The following is an 18,990-nucleotide window of genomic DNA, read 5'->3' as shown; positions in this document are numbered from 1 at the left end:
CTAGGACTTTGACCTGTCTTGGGTATATACTGTCTATTATGTTCTCTAAAATACCAGTATAACAAGTCAAGCAGCTCTAACGGGCTAGTTCTTTTGTCTAAAACTACCACCTTGATGAAGGTCCATATTTGTCCCTTGGATAATGGTCATCCTCAAAACCTAAAATTTAAAAAAGACAATATGCTCTGCTATGGTAATGCACAATTTAGTTTCACCCTGGCTTAGACACAATAATTTCTTTGGTTGACTAGAGAGCTTCAAGTGTATATCCAATATTCCCTATAAAATGGAAGGATACAAACCACTGTACAGAGAAAGACCAAGAAACAGTCAACAAGACATGTTTTAATCTGTACACAATTATGTTTATATTACACAAAAAATACCTAGAGCTCTGTTATTTGGCATTTACATCAATTATGCAAATATTTGTATCAAATGTACATTTTCCTTCTGCCACAGCACACTTTGTGGAGAATGGTTTCCATGTCTCTGGTTTATCCTTGTAAGGTGCTTTTTGACAAGTTAATCAGGAAGTGATTAACTCTAGTTAAACACTTCTCATGTCTGCCTTTTGTTTCAGCCGTCTCAGAAAGTTTGTGATATTTTGAAAACTTTATCTGAAACAAGAACAGTCTGCCTCTGCCTCTTATTCCTGTTCCTTTGCCCCAGCTTTGCTCAACTCATTGTCCACTAAAACTCCCAACAAGTCCCCCTCAGCCAATGAGATCCCTGAATCATTTGGTGAGTTTTGTTGGTTGGCTTCTTGCTGTGTACTGGAAACTGTGTTCACAATATTACTTAAGCCACCACTGGCACCCCCATTGCTTGCCCTCATGTTGCCGTTAAAGCTGTTATTAAAACTACTGTGATTTGTGCCATTACAGAGACTCCCTGTTGTCCCCGCGCTGTTGGTGATGGCTGTATTAATGCTGGTGGTGCTACTGCTTGGATTATTTGGATTTGTGCTGCGTGAAGGAGGGGTGAATGAGAACACCCTTTCACTACCAGTGGTGCGGGCGCTGGAGGGGGCTGTCTGGATATCCACAGGTGTGGCAGTGTCTAAGGTTAATCTCGCCGGTGGTCTGCGAGACAATAAGCCATGTCTAATTTTGGATATAGGGCTAAGTTCTGGGGCAGGATCGGGGAAGGAGAAGGCTGGACCACTTGGTACTTCACCGTCCCCTCCAAGCCAGGGAAAAGCAGAAGAAGGAGGTTGTAAAGCATGGTTTGGTGTGTCTGGAGGTACTTGCTGTGAGCCAAATACAGGAGGTGCAAGAGAGCTACAACTACGATCCCATTCATTCTGAGCCCTTCTGGTAGGTCTAGGGCGGGGAACAGCAGGGGGTACACAGTGGATAGGTGTCTGAGGACAGCTGTAAAAACCAGCTCTGTCAAATGGGGGCAAAGCAGAAAGGGCAAAGTCAGACTCTGGGTTGAGGAGGTGGCGACCTTGGCCTGGGATAGAAGGGGCCTCTGGGGGCAGATACAGGGGGAAGCGACTCAAAGGAGCTCCAGGACGTCTGCGCAGAAGAGACACTCGAGAAGAGCGAGGGAAATTGGGAGACTGGACTCCGAGCAGCCGACCCAACCCCCCCAACAGTGGAGTGGAGTAGTTAGCCTCTTCATTTTCCTTAATCTGCTCAAGGTTGGACTGAAATTCCATCTCCTCCTTTGGAACACTGAGAGAGGAATAAGGAGTCAAACAACAGTTTATGGGGTACCAACAGGGGTCGTCAAAAAAAAAAAATCCCATTCACCTAATATCCAAAGCTGAGCCCATGAAAGAGGGTTTGCGGTGTTCAGCGCTGGCAGCTGTGTACGGAGGCTGTGGTTCTGTTTCATTCCAGTACATGTCTTTCTCAACCAATGGGAGACTGTCATACATCTCATCTACGGACAACAAGGACACCTGGTGGAGACATACAAAAGAGCTACATGTCAAACAAAATGAAACTAAAATTCAATAGCATGAAAGACTGACCTGCAAATTTCGATCTACCACCCAATTGGTTTCAAAGTCATCATCATCCTCACCAAAAGGGTTTATGAGCTGCTCTGCCACCTGTGATAAAATATGCAATTAGATTTACATTTCTAAATCAATAAGTACCTATTAGCAACACCACTGGTTTGCACCTTGAGCCAACCAACATAGAAGAAAAACTGCAGTAGAGTGAAGATGGGCAGGTAAAAGTCAATATCGTGTCCAGGATAGCCTTGAGCTGGATCCAAAAATTGACGACCAATGAGACACGCCAGAAAGAAACTGTAGACTGCAACTGTTGCAACCTACAAATAAACACAACTTTATCATGTTTATCAGCAAATCTCTTGATTAAATTTAAATAATTATCATTTATTTATTGTATTCTTTATTTTTATATGGGATTATTTCTTTTTATTGGGTTATTTGGGTTAGTTTGATTATTTGAACATTTGTTTACCATTTAACACTAAGTAGTTCTATTGCTAATTTTAAATTAGATTAAGTCACAGCATGTAAGACCTGTGTATAGACAAGAGGCAGGCTGATCCAGTCGTAACCATACAGCTTCATGCACTTTCCTCGCAAACTATTCAACTCCTGAAAATGGGAACATTTCAGCACATGCCATTGTCTAGTGTTTTCTCAGAGAAAAATACTGGACTATAAACATACTGTGAGAATGGCTGTGAGTGCAACGTCATTGTTTATTCGTCCTTCAGTTCGAGCTCTCAGAGCCAGATTAACAAACCACATACAGGGAACCCAGAACTTGTTATGAGGCGATGGTAGGCCGTCCAAATGCCTCAGCTCCTCTGAGGTCATCAAACCTGAAAAACAGTGTTAAAAATTTTATTTGTTTCAAAAAGATTTAATACAGTAATACACACATTTAAATGAACTTACACACACATAGGGCTCCTACCTGCCTGAACGAGGTGCTCCATGGTGGGAAACCTCTTGTAAACAGCAGTGCTGACAGAGCGGTAGGTCAGTACACCGGACAGGTTGGCATATCTCATCAGAGTACGACGAGTCAGTTTGGACATCTCATCTGTGCCACGCACATGAGCCCCCACTAATGCTGCCAATCTGTCCGGCCATGGGATGCTCTCATACTGACCCCACCAACGGGACACCACCAATGTCACATAAAAACCTGAGTGTACAAGTACAGTGTATCTCACTTTGTGTGATCTATTATTACTTACTATACTATAATGATGTACTGCACACAAACATTGTTTAGGCTATACAACAATGCAGATTTGACTGCACTGAATTGAATATAAAGCACATCCACTCACCCAGTACAAAGGACACAGGGATGAGCTCTGCGTAGCGGTCACAGTATATTGACAGCTTTTCAAACTGCCTCTTTTGGTCTTTACTGAGTAAATTTCTGAAGAAAAAAAATGAGTACAATATTTTATTTTTAAGAACCACCTTTTCTGAGAATAAAAATCCAGACATTGTGTGTTTTCCCAGTACCTGTAAACCACACTGAAGAAGTAGTAGAGGATGGTGAAGATGATGAGCTCCCTGTACAGTAGTTTGTAGACGCTGCCCTTCCAGCGCAGGAGCAGGTGGAAGAACGTGCCCAGACCTGCATCAGCCACTCTACGGGAGTAAGTCACTGTCATTTCTGCTTGGTCTGTCCTAGCTGTGTCCTGACGAGAAAAGTTAAGTTATTCATATCTACATCCCTTAAAATAAATTAAACAGAATTTAAGAATTTGAAAAGCACGTGCAATAAATGTGTAAGTAGTAAGATTTAAACCAATAAATACATAATAAAGATTAAATTAAGTAATTTGTCCATATATGAGCTTATTAAAATGTCAAAAAGATAGAAGGAAAACAAAATCTTCAGAGAATAAAAAGTAAAGTTCCACGGAAAGAGAGAGAAAGAGACTGACAACTATTCCTTCTAAGCATGGCATGTCAGTGTACTCACATTAGAGTGATGAGGTGCGTGGAAGTGGTCCGAAGAAAATGTACAAAGAAAATCTGGGGTAAAAAGCTGAGCAACGGGACTTCTACACCTCCGGTCACTTGATGTAGTAATCTGTTCCTGCGACAAAGCTGCATTGTAAGAGCTGGGTCCTGCTAATCTGATGTGAGGACAGCACTGCCACTAATAGACACGTTATAGACACAGTGTATTTTGATTCACCAAAACATAAATGTAATGGCTGACTGGTTGATTTTGCATTATTTCTCTATGCTTTAATTTTTTATGACCAGAATCCAGTATTAAGTCATGTCTTTCTAAGCTGAAACTGTGGTTGGCTCCTCCTAGTGGCAAATATGTGTTCGACTACAGTAAAGTGCCAAAAGGTGTTAGTGATTAACCCTTCCTCTCTAACCAGGAGACCAGGAGCAGAGGGCCGAAGTGCGGACGCTGCTCAACTTGCAAAACGCATTCTTACAACTGTAACTGCGCTCCAATCGTTTTATGGCTCTATGATGTAAACAGCTTCTATGACTGTGAGTACACAAGTGGTTATCTTGGAGTGATGCTTGGTGCACTGTAACATGTGTGTCAGTACTAGACCCATATTTATACTCCAGTGTTAAGTGCTTGGTGTTTTCCTTTAAATAATAACTGGAAATAGTGCTTTGTCCTTCAGTTTAGGCGTATCAAAAGAGATATTGTGTATCAAAGTTTGTTTACTGGAGGTCACTCCTTTGCTTACTGACTGCGGTGTACAGCTTAGTCTACTCTAATCAGTCCAATGGTCTGATCTGAAAACAATGAAGTGTATTAGTTAATTTTGATTCTCCATAGTGGCAGAGACATGGATGCCTTTGAGGGGATTCACAGTGTCCAGATTTCCTCGTCACCTCCGTCTCCAGTTTCCTCGGGTCCCAGTTATGAAGTCTTGAGAGCTGGAAGATCAGGAATTGCTGTTTATTCTTCTGCAGTCTTCTTTGGGACACATGGATCCACAAAACATACGTCAGCCAGGAGGCAGGAGGAAGTCTGTGCTGTTGGAGAGTAAGTGCCAAGAGTGGGAAATGGAAAATATACAGTGGGTGAACTGGAGGACACTCTCACACTAATATTAGACAAAAATTAAACCAGCAAAAGTGATGACTGAAACCAGAGCAGGTATGCCTTAATATTTAAACTAAACTAAAACCAGAAAATGTATTTTTACATCTGTATAGTTGCTGTTTTGGTCACTGTCAAGACAATCTTAGCCTGAGTAATTTTACTTTTTGAAACACTTTGTCACTGTGATTTTTTGGGCATTTTATCTATTATCAGTGGCCAGTCCTGTCTTTTCAGTGGTGGGCTACTTATCTAAATACTTTGTGAAGTTACGGTGACTTTTCCTGGGTTGAAACAAATCTGAACTTACCTATAAGACACATTTTTATCTTTTGGTGTTAACAAATTATTTTTCTAGTTTTATTCCGTAGCATTAGGATGAAATTAACATGTTTCTTGTGACATTTTGATTCTTGTTTAGTCTGAGTCAGAAAACATTTCAGCATGGGTTGATTTATTTATTTTTTTACCTATTGTCTCAGTAATGTAGCCTAGATTTATGCATGTAGGCTATGGCCGTTTATGTCGTTTCGTCGCTGTCAAGTCACTGATTTGGAAAAGGAACAAAAATGGGGGTTGTAATACATGCCCTCACCTCATTAAATAGGCTGTGCGCTATACGAGCGGTATGCGCCCTGGATCCGGACCGCATTTTTGTTGGTGGCGCTGGGAGTGGATGTGGGTCATGTGATCTGCGAGATAGAGAGAAAGAGGCAGGGCTCCGGGAGAAACTTTCTCTTCTGGGAATATCGGAGTTTTGCTCATAATACAAAGGATACAATGATAAAAAGTCTTGTTATTGTAACTTTCGCGGTCTCACATCTCAGTTTGTTTTACTGACGATCACTGCTATTGTGACTTGTTTACGCCCGCGTCCAAATTCCTTTGCTGGTCGTGATTTGAAGAGAAGTTTCACATAACGTCAGATTGGATAACAACACGTAAACAACTGCAAAACAAGACAGTGGAGGGGACAAGCTGACAAGAGCCGATCCGAGGTGGACGCTGCTGCTGCTGGACACTAACCGAGGGTAAGGGCGCGTCACCCGGGGGAAATTTACGCAGAGAGTTGAGAGCAGCTCACCCCCACCATAGGCTGTACGGTAGGTTGTGTGTAATAAACAACTATTCACATTATCTGTTGGGCCTAAACTATAGCTCATTCGCCTCTATGGTAAGCAAACGTAATTACTAGTTATTTCTTGAGCAGTGGGTCCAGTCTGGAGTCCATATGGGGCCACTTCCTTTCAGAGAAGACAAATGTGCCTGACTACAAACAGTAATAGACTTCATTTAATCCACCTGTGCCAATGGCTATAGGGCTAGTGGATTTTCATAAATTGGTAAAAAGCACGATTAGGCCTTAATAACAATATATAGGCCAAAATTATATTAAAATCCTGTCATTAGTTTAGGGTTAGGGTTACTACTACTCTACATCAAGTCTATGTAGATCCATTAACCCTATTGCCTTGCATCCACTACTGAACTGGTCCCATGTGGTAATGTCAATCAGTTTTTATTCAGTAATGCTGATTTTGTATTTATCCAAACATATTTTGCGTCAAACAGACTGGTCAATCTGGATCCCCCATCTGAGCACCACCTGGAGAGAAGAGGCAGGGGCCATGGGGACTCAGATCTGTCCCGTCTCCGAAGTGCCTCGTTGGACATCAGAGAGAAAGAAATTCGAGAAAAGGGCTCCGAGATCCTCAGGGAGCAGCTGGATGCGGCGAAGAGGGTGTTGTAACCTACTTTACACTCACAATAAAGCATTACGCAAAAATGTTGACAATGCAAAATGGATTTCCTTCACTGAATGTGCTGTTTGTGCTTTTTGTCTTAGGAACTGAAACTCAAAGATGAGGAGTGTGAGCGTTTGTCTCAGGTCAGGGATCAGCTGGAGCAGGAGCTGGAGGAGCTGACAGCCAGTCTGTTTGAGGCAAGATGTACACTTCTGAAATACTGCCCAGAACACTGTTTATTCTGACAGTCTGAGGATGCAGCATCTTCAGTCACAAGAGTTAGACAGAGTTACATAATTACAGATATGTCTTGATGCTAATAAGGCACATTCTGTCCATAAGGAAGCACATAAAATGGTCCGAGATGCCAATGTGAAACAAGCAGCTGCAGAGAAGCAGTTAAAGGAGGCACAGGGGAAGGTATGTTGACATTTACGGTCCAAGTCTGAATTATTCCTCTTTTTAGTGGTAAGGTCTTTTGATGTGTGTGTCTTAGATTGATGTCCTCCAGGCAGAAGTCACAGCTCTAAAAGCTCTGGTGTTGACTTCGACCCCAGCTTCACCCAATCGTCAGCTCCACCCACAGTTGCAGTCGTCTGGTACCAGAGGAGCGAATAAACACATCGGTCACAGTAGAAACAAAAGTGCGAGTGGTGTCCTTCCACAAACAAATGGAAAAACAGACCCACTAGCCGTTTCTATTCAGCCCACCAGTAAAGAGGACAGAGAGGTAATATTGGAAAGATGTGCAATGTTTGTATGTTCTTAAAGGGCCAATATTATACTATTTTCTGGTCTATGTCATCATGTTGTTACCTCATCAAAACATACCTGGAGTTGTGGTACACTCCATACATTGTCACTAGAATCATTTGGATAATTTCAGCCCTGGATTTGCCAGTCACTACTAAAAAAAGGTAAAAGTTAAACTTGAAACATACCTGTTCACAGGGAGGATGTCACAAGGAGGGACAGAGCATTTTGAGGTTTGCAAATGTAGACAGACTAATAATAAAGAATCACTTATACATGTATGAATGACACAAACCACAACTCCAGGTACATTTCTGATGAGGTAACAACATTCTAACATGGCTTAAAGCTCCTAAGAATTTTGCATATTATAGGACCTTTAACACCTTTACATTCTATACTTTCTTGGCTTTTACTGTGTTAATTCCACTTACAACTTCCAGTGTCTGTCATCAATCTTTACTGCTTTCCTTTCTCTCACTTTCTTCCTGGTTCCTGGATACTATCACTCTGGGAACTATGATCCTAACATACAAGTGCAGGGAGAGAGAAGACAGGTAACTTGATACAATAAGAAACTACTGATTATATAAACTTAGATGGCCCACATTTCATGGTTTTCTGATATAGGCCTGTGTTATAACACTTCCTTCATCAAAAACATACCTAGAGTTGTGTTTTGTTTTATTCACACATGATTAACACATAAACCCCGAATATTTAGTCTGAGTTCTTCTCTCAAACAGAAAACACTCTGGTCTACCTTGTGATGTCATGTAGTAAGAACAGGAAGCACACCATTGTGTTTTTAAACTCCGTACACCTTCGCTAGAATCATCAGACTTGGAATTGCCCAAGGTAGCTATTAACTTAAAAACGACCACACGCTTCGATGACCTAATAATAAAATGGTATTCAAACATGTGAATAAAACGAATCACAACTCTGGATATGTTTTTAGGAGATTATAACATTCTAACATGACTTAATGCTCACAAGAGTCAATTTTGAATATAATAGGACTTTTAAATTATATTTTGATATACCCTTTTATTTCACTTGGGGTAATGTCAAAGCCTAAGCAGAACTTAATAGGCAATATGAAATACTGTCAGAATTATCTGTAACTGCAAAAACATCTGATAAATTCATGGATGATTTTTAATCTTTTACAGATGGACTCAGTTTTATTTGCTGAATTTTTGATGTGGAAAGAGCATCCAAGTTTGGAGCGGTCTTCTGCATTTTTGAGTCGGATTTACAAAGAAGACATTAGCCCCTGTCTCTCCTTCACAAGATCTGAGGTAGGCGTCTCCTTTCAATTCTTTAACATTTTAACTCGCACGTACTGATTGTTATTTTGTTTTGTATGCAGTTGTCTCAGATGGTGCAAAGTGCAGTGGAAAACAATTCTCTAACTATTGAGCCAGTTGCCATGTCAGCATTACCGATGGTTAAGGCTTCTGCGCTGGAGTGCGGAGGCCCTAAGTGAGTTATGTCCTATAGTGTCTAGCCCATAAAGCAGCTGGTCTATCGCTGTTGTTCACTTTAAACAATGGCCAAGTCATTTCTGGAAAGTCACCTCTCACATGATTCGGTTGTGATCACTCTTTGGGTTTATCTTTATGGCTTTTTTTTCTACTTTATTACACTGTCAACATCTACAATGGACTTAATCAATGGGCACATTTCTAATCCTTATTTGATTAAACTCTCTTTCAGTGGCTTTAGGGCAGCAATAGAGACGTAAGTGCTTTTGGGAGTTTTTCATTTCCTAAAAAGTTTTCTGTAACATAAAATGATCTCTTAATTGATCATCTGTCCATGCTGCATTTTCACTAACCTGCTTGTACACCCCACGCTGCATGCCTTATTTGTTGTCCTGCATTTTTTTAAATGTTGTCCTGGATGCATCTCTTGATCCAAACATGCTCATTGTTGCTTGTAGGAAATGCGCATTAAGTGGCATGCCCCGAATGTGCAGACACCGCATCAAACTTGGTGACAAAGAAAACTACTATTATATCTCTCCTTCAAGTCGAGCAAGGGTAACTATTATCTCTAACCTTCAAACAAACAGCCCAGTACTATCTGCTGTAGTAATCTTAATTGTTTACGTAACCTTGTTCCAATTGATTTTTCAGATTACAGCCGTTTGTAACTTTTTCACTTACATCCGCTACATCCAGCAGGGCCTGGTTAGACATAATGGTAAGTCATACTACAGTGTACACAATTGACTATTACCAGCACCTTTTCGTAGGATACTGGTTGTCCTGGGTTCTACCGTGAGGCTGTCCATGTGTACCTGTTGACCCTCCATAGACTTTATAGGCCACTTGTTTATTCTCTACAGACCAGCAACACACAAAACAAAAGAAAGTTCTCAGAAGTTTCTCAGAATCAAAATACAGTGAAAATACAGTTGATTACGGTTTGTAGACACTGGAGAGCACATTCGCAGGTTATAATGAACATAAGATAAGGACCAATGAAGTAGGTGTTCATACATGTTTGATATGTTTAGTTTGACAGTGTGAGCACCTTAGAGCGTGGCAACAGGTCATAGTAGCTCTTATTTTTAATTTATTACCATTTATATTTTTGCTCTTTATTATAATATATTCTAATGGTGAGCTACTGTGTCCACATAATTTCCCTTGTGGATTAATAAAGTTTGTCTAAGTCTAATGTTATTTTTTACAGCGGAGCAAATGTTTTGGGAGGTGATGCGACTTAGAAAAGAGATGACTGTGGCAAAATTGGGTTTCTTTGTGACAGACCAGGGGTAAAGTACCTTTGTCATAAGGCCTGTACGTGAGGACATCCTGAGCCAAACAACTGTGGTAACGAGCCCTGGATCTGTAGCCAAGTGCTGTAGCAAAAAACATCAAGGGAAATATATGCCATCAGTGGATATACTAGTACTTAGAAGAAACATGGTAAAAATCTGACAGGTGACATTTTGTGTTGAAAGAAGTCATGGATTTGAGATCATTTTGACTTTGACCTGCGAACCACACAGGACGTTTTACTTTAGATATTGTTTGACTGCCTTCTTTCCAGGCTCTTTGTATAAAAACAAATGAAGCACCAGCTGCCACATTTTTTTTTTTTTTTTTTACTTTGGTCTGAAACTATTTGTCACATAATGTTTTCAAAAGATGATTGTGTATTAATACAAGTTAAAAATGTAATATTGTCACTCATCCAACTGAAATGTAGTAAGCGATAATTAACTTATTATAATGAAAAGCCATGACAATCCAAGAATGCAATATAGGCCTATAGCCATACATGAAAGTTTATTATTTGTACCTCACAGTATAAATGTATCATATTAATGTCAATATAAAATGGTAAATATGAAGTATTTTATGTCAAGTGCAATAGACATTTCTTAGCCTGGATTAGATCTGGAGCTCTCTAGCCTCAGTGTACTAGTTAGATGTTGTATTATTGTAGATTAAACACTCCATTAAAACAAGCTGTGCTGCCAGACCTTTGTACTGTCCCTGTTTTATTAACACTTTATGATCATACCAAGTGTGGTGGATGCTGGCAATAAATAATTCACACGTGGATAGCAGGAAGAGTAATTCTTGTAACTGCTCTCATATTTAGCTCTTTGACAAGAACTAGCTTGTCACAAAAGCACAGCTCCACGCCCACAGTCATCAAACTGGTTCTGAAGAATAAGTCATATAATCCTGGGGAAATATTGCCAGGTTTCTTTAGTCAACAACAGTAATAATACAAGAGAGCATTCACGGAATCAACTCAAAGATATATATATTTTTTATTTCTTACATTTACACAATATATTAACACTCTTTGAAGAGTGTTAATATATTGATAACCGTTTGCTAACATGGGCTATATATATTGGCCATGTTTACATGCATAAACAAAAATCTGATCGACTGATTTTGAGGCTTAGTGCTTGGATGGGAGACCACTGGAAATAGTCATTGTATTTTGTTTTCCAAATACAACAGTTGATAAATGTTTTTGATGATCATATCTTTAGTACATGCTCCCACTCACAGACATAGTTTTGAGTTACAGCATGTAAAAGTGAAGTCTGTGTGTCAATGCAAATTGCACTTCCTGAACTGGAGAAAGTCAGTGTTTGAGTTCTGGGAAATATATCTTTATTATTGTACAATAGAGTTAGGGCCTTGTCATCTCTCTATAATCTTAATAGACAAAAAGACTAAATAAACCATTCTATTAACAGTATCTAAATTCAGTTTTTTGCTGGACAACATTTTGCATTGGCAAATTCTCTCTTGGGGAAATATCTGGAAAGGGAATAGAAATATAATTATTTCAAATTTGTCCAAAAAATGTATGGTATTCCAAACTGCAACTGAAGCTTTGCAAACTTACTTTCGATACCAGATCATGGACATAACCAAAAGAGCTGCACCACCAATGACAACAATAACAGCAGTAATAATGGAAGATGTAGTTGGTGTGGTTGAATCTGAAAAAGTAAATGTTATATTGGGTTAAAATGGATAAATTAATCACGATAATTACTATATTGGCTTATTACTCAATATTTGAAAGCTGGAACAATGTTTTTTGGGGGTCAATATTTATTGTGTGTAAATTTTCTTTGCAGTAGTGGGGAGTTTTTGTTATTTGAGTTGTTATATTATAAGATCTGAGTTGTTAAGGGTTGAATAAATAACTTAATTATTTTTAAATTCTGCTATTTAATTGTTGCCACTTGGGCCTTTAAATGATATTGTTTATATAAAAATGGTTTATTGGGATTATCCTGCTTTGTGTCAGTGGCATAAAGTAGTTGTATTGTATTGTGTAACTTTTTTGGTGGAGGACCCATCAAATGCTTTTCTCCATGGAGATATTATTGCTTTGTCTGGAATGCTTCACAGTATGGTATTAACTTTCTATCTTCATGGAGACCAAACCAAACCAAGCTACAGGTCAAATCTGTGGAGAAGCAGCCCCGCTCACAGTCAGAATGCCCATTTTAGGCATTTCTGAGCTATAAAACAATCTGTAATTAAATAAATGTAAGGTAAACTTGTTGAATGTCATCCTTGAAAAATTTCAGGCAGAGCAATGACATCCATAGAAACAAGCAGGTGAAACAAGCTGACAACTAAAAAGTTAGATAGTGCACCTTTAAATATTATCATTGTATTTCTCTGTAACAATACATCATGCTTCAAAATGTGTTATCATGGCAGGCCTAGGACCAATTATGCAATAGCCGTAAAGAAGAGACATACCTGTGCATAAAAATGAACCTGGTGTATTTAAACAGTTTCCATCTTGGGGGCAAGGTGAAACTTCTTCTTCACATTCATTGATATCTGTAAATAAGCAAAGTATTAGGAAGTATTTGAGCTGGAAAAGCAGACTGTGAGTGTACCATGGCAGGATGGTGGGGCAGGCCTCCACTTTCTCATATTTGGGTCACATGTGATAGATGAGGACCCAAGCAGCTTGTAACCAGACTGGCACTCATACAAAACCATGGAGTGGCAGAGCAGAGAGTATCCCGCTTTAATCCGGGGTATGAGACCACAAATTGGATCTACAGACAAGAGAATTTCATACAATATACTGTTGTATTATAGTAATTTAGTTTTTCAGGACAATACCTCACAACATCACAACATACTAGTGCTGGGCAATATGATAAAATATGAATATTCATATTCTTACTATTTTTTCTCAATAATAATTGACTTTTAATTAGCACCATTTAACATAAATAACAAAGACAATTTATTTTCCATAGTCTGATTTCTGCTCCGAACCACACCATGAATTGCACAGCCCTACAAAGTATTCAAGACATTCAACCAACCAAGTCATCAGCTTAGACAAAAAAAAATGTATGTACAAGAAGAGACTAACAAAAGAGACATAAATGTTCAAAAAATTACATGCTATTAAATTATGATATTGTTCAATGGAATAGTTATATTCAAAACTGCTGTAAAAGATAGGGACTAGGGAATAAAATATGTAGATCTCTCACCTCTGTCTGGCTCTTTCCAGGGGCTGAGGTCCAGATGGGGGATAAGAGGGTGGGAGCAGGACAACAGGTCCTTGGGGCTCTCAGTGCGTGTGAAGGGGTCTAAAGGCACAGAGGTGATGTGGCTGTTATCGCAGATGATGCGAGACAGAGACACAGAGTGGAGCTGTTTCCTCTGGGAGCTACTGAACACTCCTTTTCTCTCCCACCAAAACCTAAAAAAAAATGTTTATAAAGCCTGACAACTAACCAAGTAACCAATATGTCAAAATGAAAAGTAGATCTGATGTTTGTTGCATTTCATTTACCTGTCACCATCTCTAAGGGTCCTGAATTGTCTTCCTAACAGACAAGAGAGCAGAGGTCCCACTCGACCTCCAGGCAGAGCAGGTTCAGAGATGGCCCCTACCCAAACATCAATGTTGTGTGGTGTCCCATATAGCAGCTGAAATTTATGGGCCAAGGTGGAGTTTCCCAAAATATCAGCCAGTTCAGACGTGGTGTTGGGAACCGTGAGGCCACAGTAGCGACGCCATGTACCATAACCTACACAGACAATTGATATTATTTTTCATGTGACAAATGAATAAATTACAATTAATTCACCTGGCAGCCCGTGGTCCCTGCCTCTCTGGAGGTTCAGGGCAGCGAGGTCGAGAGGGATCCCTCCTTGAGCCTGAAACAGCCGCTCTGTCAGCTCCTCTACCATCATCTGACCCGGAGTCTGCAGTTTGGCCGGTGAAAGCAAGAGGCCGCGTAACACTGGGTCAATTCCTCCTAAAAATGAAAAACTCTACGTAGATCATTTAGAACTAATACAGAACTGTTCCCAGTTCAGTCTCAGCTCAGGCTAGGACAGTTGTTTTGTCTTTGCGTGCATGTGGTGTGTGGTGGTCAGAGGGGCAGTTAGTATTTAAGTGTGTCTTTACCTTGCTGTACAACTCTCCACGAGGCAAACAATGACTGGTGCAGAGGTAGTGGGGGATTCTGGGAGTCTGTAGAGTAGCCAGGTCCCAGCCTGGTCACCATTGGCTGAACGGTGACATGAGCAAAGCGAAATGCAGCAGTAGCAAACACATTAGCGATGGTAGGGTCCACGGAAGCATCATAGCCTTTGTACGGGGGAATCTGATCAGTTACAGCACTGTCACCAAGGATCCGTGGAAGGTAGTGTTCCCACGTTAATATCTGAAAAAGTGGAAAAAATGTATATTATGATCATCTGCCTGAGATGTGAGAGAGGGTTGGGCAATATGGTGATAAAAAATATGTTTCACAAATTTACTCTTGAATGTAGCTTTTGGCTCCCACCCACTCCTCCTATTGGTCAGCCTCAGAAATGCACTGTAAGTGACAGGTGGATTTAACCAACTGTAATGTGTGAAACTTCAGAAGAAGCAGATGACTTTAGTTCCCTCTTCAAGGCAATATAAAGATGCTACTGACTATCTTTACATGAATTGTGATAAAACTAAAATTATGGTCTGGCTTCAAGAAAATCATAATATGCATTTTTTGCCTAACCACTCACCCTTAAGGTATGGCCACTTACCACAATTAATATAATATTTCACATTTTTTGTTTCAGTAGCTCAAAGTGAGTATTATTAGTGTACCTGGTGTATTGCTCCCATGATTTTGCGGGCCTCCTGGTACAGAGTGTCAGGACTCCAGTGATGGTTGAGCAGGTGCAGCTCTTTGACCAGCCGGTTGTGCTCCCTCAGAAACAGGGTGTGGAGGACAACCATACCCAGGTGCTCATTGGCCCTTGAGTCACCTGATCAGCATCAAAAGTATTTTATTAAAGGGCATATATTACGCTATTTTCTGATCTCTGTTGTAATGTTGCTTCCTCATCAAAAGATACCTGGTGTTGTGTTTCATTCATATACAACACACAAACCGTGCAAAAATGTTTTCTCTCAAACTCTGTTCTACCTTGTGATGTCATGGGGTAATACCGGAAGCACTCCAATGTGTTTTTCAGCTCCATACACCTATAATCACACGTATAATAATTTGGTTGATTTCAGTCCTGGAATTGACTATCTCTACTGAACAAAACGTAAAAAGTAGCTGTTAACTTGAAAACTAGCACCATATGTGTGAATGAATCAAAACACAACTCCACGTTTTGAGGACATTATAACATGGCAAAAAACTTACAAGAATCCATGCTGTGTAATATTCATTTGCTACCTCCACCATTCACCCATTCTGATGGGGTTACCACAACAAATACTCTGATGGGGCACTGTATTGTAGACTGATTTATCTGAACTTGATACTCCCAGCTCAACTTCAACATATGTATAAATACAGCATATTTCTGTTGGAATGGATTCTTGTGAGCTTTTAGCCATATTATAATGCTTTTAAATCATCAAACACATATCTGGAGTTTCAGTCACACATGTTCTACATACATACCTACATACATACATCTTTAATAAAGGTGTATGGGGCTTTAAAACCCAGTGGAGCATTCCCTGTATTACCATATTATATCACAAGGTGGAACAGAGTGTGTTCTGTTGGAAAAAAGAACAAAACAAAAACTTTAATGAGAAACTAACATTTTAACATAGATATATGGGCCCTATCACTTTTAGAATGGCAAGGCAATCACAGAACATATTCTACTCAAGCATACAAAGCAAAGTGTACATTACTCTCAGGTTAAAATTCATCAGATATGAGTGTAACTTGATACCTGTTTCAAAAGAAAGGTCACACAAATGGTTTCACTCACATACAATGCCTCAATGTGAAGTCAAGCCAGAGCACTGAACAAACAACAGACAAACACAGCGTTTAGTACATTCTCACCAGCCTGAAAGCAGGACGTGCTATTCCCCACAGGAGCAGATCTGGGAGGGGCACTGGAGTTTCTGGGGCCACAGGGATCCAGGTGGGTCTGAATTCGGGGCAGAAAGGGCATATAGGCCAGGTCCTCATCCCAGTACTGAGAGTTCAGAGCCATAGAGCCATGAGGGGAGGACTGGTTCCTCAGGGCAGAGGCCAGACTCGATGAGCTGCCATAGACCATACTGGCGTCCACAAACGAGGTGATGGCGTTGAGCTGCTCCCGGTGGCGATGAGGCAGGACGCCCTCGGAGCAACTAGGAGCGGACCGGAAAAATGGCATACAGGTTTGGATGCCACTGCGAGGGTCCGACAAAGGGATCTGGGACAAAAATGTCGGGACATTTTCTGATTTTAATAGTTAAGAGAACAAACACCTTTAATTGTAAAACACTGTTACTATATCTAGTGACAGTACAAATTTCTCCCCTTTTACAGTATAAAATAATACTAAAAAAAGTACCTCAAATTGAATCAAAAAACAAACTTATTTTGAGCTTGTCCATGATGAGGTGATTGATTAAATTAGTATAATAGAAGCATTAATATTATGTGACATTAGGTAAAGCAATAATATATCAGTGAAGACAAGTAGGTGTACCTCCACTAAAAAAGTTGAAATAAGATTGGTCCAGGGTCCCTAATAGAGATGTCACGAAATAAAATTCTAGTCTTAAAATTATTGTAAGCAGAAATGTCATGATTTCAAGATTATTCATAATTATTGACACCAAACTGTGAAATACTTAATTTTTCTGTCAAGTCAAGAGTGAGAGATAAATGTTTTTGTGTACTTTTTTGGACAATAGTATATTCTTGTTATTATTAAGGAAATTAGTGATTTTCCTTTCAGCATCAAGTATTTATCTATCTACCTAATAGATTGAATTGAAAAAGGCTGAATATTTTTTCTTAATTCATATGATATATTGTGATTAACTGGAAAATCTTCATATCTCTAGTCCCTAACTATCATGTGGAAATTACCGTCACTGTATCTAAACATAAAGTATTAGTCCTGAGACAGTGCAAATGTTGGATAACTTTATAGCTCTGTGGGCTCAGTGGAGACAGTGGGTGCACCTGTATGGGGAAGCAGGGAGTGTCCTGGCTGCAGGAGTGGCTACAGTCTGCTCCCGACTTAAAGGCGCTTGTACTGGGACTCTGAGGAGTCAGCACCACATCATGGTCAATCCACTGCCCCCACTCCACCAGCAGATGGGATAAGGTGGAGTCCAGAGAAATTTTGTTGTTTTGGGTGGAAAGCACCTCTTGGGACACCAGCCGCACCTGGAGAATATCAAAGTCCAAGAGATTAACAGGTGAAAAGAAATATGACATGCTCTGCTGAAAACTGTAGAAGGAGGGGCTTACCGGAGGAAGGCTGGCGTTGTGATAAGTGTGATCTGGGTCCCAGCCTCTTGGAGCCCCCCACACATCTTCATATTCAGGAGGGAGCCAGCGGGAGTATGGGATGTTAGCAGCACCCCATCTGGGATACTTCCTGTTTGATGAAATACAGGTGAATTGGTAAACCCTACACCCAAGTCGTCTGTGACCTTCATTTTATTCCAGTACAAGTTATATTTTTGATTCACTTTGCCAAAACAAATCCTTTGTATAAGTATATAAAATTCATAATATATTATTTTCAGATTTATCTTTGAGTTAATCCCAGATGTCATATACAAGATTATTAAACCAAAAACCCTGGTCCTGGTTTTGGTGTAGGGTTGATATGGTGATGGTTTCATTGCTGACCTGTTGTTGCAGTCTCCTGTGATGGTCCGGTAGCGCTCAGAGAGACAGTCAGAGGGACACTTGGGTCTCTGCAGCTCAGAGGAGCAGCCTGTCACCTGTAGCAGATTCTCTACATCTCTGTCACTCAACAACCCTGGTACAATTGCAAAAATGTTCCATCGGCTTATGTAGTCAAATTTTAGATTAATATACGCACATCTATACATACACACTGCATTTGAGTCATATCAATGACTAAAGAACAGATTTTGTTATGAGATACAGGGTTAACATGTTATTGTGTTAGATGTATCTGACTGACCATGTGGTTGTGGCTGCTCCATGCTGTGAGTGTAGACCATCTCTCTGATCAGCTCCACTGTGTTGTCCAACAATTCAGCTGCATAAATGTGTGTCCGGACGGAGGTCTCTGTCTGTTTGAACTGAGCCAGCAGGTCACTGGGCTTCAGGGTGCCCTCAGACAGGGACGTCTTCACTCTGAAAAGAATATAAATTATGCTCAAGTGTTACGGGTTTTAAATTAGGCCATGCATTACCCAAGCAGCTCACCTCTCACTTGTGCGAGCATAAGCAGCATCTGTCAGCTCAATCGCCTTTTGAAGAGCTTCCTCAACAAATGCAGATCCTAAATATAACTTGTCTAAATAAACATAAACAACAACAACAAAATTACAGAAAATATTATGAAATATACAATCCAGTAAGCAAAGTTTAATTTTCATAGATGAAACAGATTTTTGTGAAATAGAAATATCCACATCCAAATTAGAGCAGTGGCAACACAGTTCCTATTGAGCAG

At 40.1% G+C, this 18,990-nt stretch overlaps 3 protein-coding genes across 4 annotated transcripts; 1 reads left to right on the top strand and 2 right to left on the bottom strand.

Annotated features, from left to right (window-relative positions):
* Nucleotides 1–325: 325 nt before the first annotated feature.
* On the bottom strand, nucleotides 326–4,663 carry best1 (bestrophin 1). Its single transcript, XM_020935285.2, has 10 exons — nucleotides 3,945–4,663; nucleotides 3,479–3,657; nucleotides 3,295–3,389; nucleotides 2,913–3,146; nucleotides 2,663–2,817; nucleotides 2,510–2,587; nucleotides 2,140–2,292; nucleotides 1,985–2,065; nucleotides 1,761–1,912; nucleotides 326–1,682 (listed from the first exon to the last, which is right to left on the bottom strand). Exons 2-10 carry the CDS (start codon nucleotides 3,628–3,630, stop codon nucleotides 650–652), a joined length of 2,133 nt encoding a protein of 710 aa, XP_020790944.1. The 5' UTR covers nucleotides 3,631–3,657; nucleotides 3,945–4,663; the 3' UTR covers nucleotides 326–649.
* rab3il1 (RAB3A interacting protein (rabin3)-like 1) lies at nucleotides 4,378–11,042 on the top strand. Of its 2 annotated transcripts, XM_055155169.1 has the most exons (12): nucleotides 4,378–4,477; nucleotides 4,779–4,988; nucleotides 6,618–6,786; nucleotides 6,892–6,987; nucleotides 7,133–7,210; nucleotides 7,287–7,520; nucleotides 8,719–8,847; nucleotides 8,919–9,031; nucleotides 9,266–9,289; nucleotides 9,492–9,591; nucleotides 9,688–9,754; nucleotides 10,250–11,042. In XM_055155169.1, the coding sequence occupies exons 2-12, from the start codon at nucleotides 4,789–4,791 to the stop codon at nucleotides 10,333–10,335; spliced, it is 1,296 nt and encodes a 431-aa protein (XP_055011144.1). In that variant the 5' UTR covers nucleotides 4,378–4,477; nucleotides 4,779–4,788; the 3' UTR covers nucleotides 10,336–11,042. The 2 variants fall into 2 exon arrangements, with proteins under 2 accessions (XP_055011144.1, XP_055011145.1); XM_055155170.1 differs by lacking the exon at nucleotides 9,266–9,289.
* A 125-nt stretch (nucleotides 11,043–11,167) lies between these two features.
* On the bottom strand, nucleotides 11,168–18,968 carry epx (eosinophil peroxidase). The gene is made up of 15 exons (XM_020935008.2): nucleotides 18,741–18,968; nucleotides 18,493–18,668; nucleotides 18,192–18,324; nucleotides 17,805–17,934; nucleotides 17,514–17,720; nucleotides 16,395–16,752; nucleotides 15,182–15,342; nucleotides 14,495–14,753; nucleotides 14,172–14,342; nucleotides 13,874–14,111; nucleotides 13,569–13,780; nucleotides 12,954–13,118; nucleotides 12,811–12,894; nucleotides 11,936–12,032; nucleotides 11,168–11,847 (listed from the first exon to the last, which is right to left on the bottom strand). The coding sequence occupies exons 1-15, from the start codon at nucleotides 18,911–18,913 to the stop codon at nucleotides 11,793–11,795; spliced, it is 2,619 nt and encodes an 872-aa protein (XP_020790667.2). The 5' UTR covers nucleotides 18,914–18,968; the 3' UTR covers nucleotides 11,168–11,792.
* Between the last annotated feature and the right edge of the window lie 22 nt (nucleotides 18,969–18,990).

Source organism: Boleophthalmus pectinirostris, unplaced genomic scaffold (genome assembly GCF_026225935.1).
Source record: "Boleophthalmus pectinirostris isolate CB_2022bp ecotype Guang Dong unplaced genomic scaffold, ASM2622593v1 HiC_scaffold_2, whole genome shotgun sequence".
NCBI classification, from domain to species: domain Eukaryota; kingdom Metazoa; phylum Chordata; class Actinopteri; order Gobiiformes; family Gobiidae; genus Boleophthalmus; species Boleophthalmus pectinirostris.
Note: the sequence above shows the minus strand (reverse complement) of the source record. Positions and strands in the feature narration are given on the sequence as shown.

Coding starts and splice junctions, on each gene's coding strand:
- rab3il1 (XM_055155169.1), top strand. CDS start 4,789: ATGGATGCCTTTGAGGGGATTCACAGTGTCCAGATTTCCTCGTCACCT. Junction 4,989..6,617: donor GAAGTCTGTGCTGTTGGAGA/GTAAGTGCCAAG, acceptor TGCGTCAAACAG/ACTGGTCAATCTGGATCCCC. Junction 7,211..7,286: donor TAAAGGAGGCACAGGGGAAG/GTATGTTGACAT, acceptor TGTGTGTCTTAG/ATTGATGTCCTCCAGGCAGA.
- best1 (XM_020935285.2), bottom strand. CDS start 3,630: ATGACAGTGACTTACTCCCGTAGAGTGGCTGATGCAGGTCTGGGCACG. Junction 3,147..3,294: donor CCCTGTGTCCTTTGTACTGG/GTGAGTGGATGT, acceptor TTGTACACTCAG/GTTTTTATGTGACATTGGTG. Junction 1,913..1,984: donor TGGTAGATCGAAATTTGCAG/GTCAGTCTTTCA, acceptor TGTCTCCACCAG/GTGTCCTTGTTGTCCGTAGA.
- epx (XM_020935008.2), bottom strand. CDS start 18,913: ATGAAAATTAAACTTTGCTTACTGGATTGTATATTTCATAATATTTTC. Junction 15,343..16,394: donor CACGTCCTGCTTTCAGGCTG/GTGAGAATGTAC, acceptor GATGCTGATCAG/GTGACTCAAGGGCCAATGAG. Junction 13,781..13,873: donor ACCCTTAGAGATGGTGACAG/GTAAATGAAATG, acceptor ATTTTTTTTTAG/GTTTTGGTGGGAGAGAAAAG.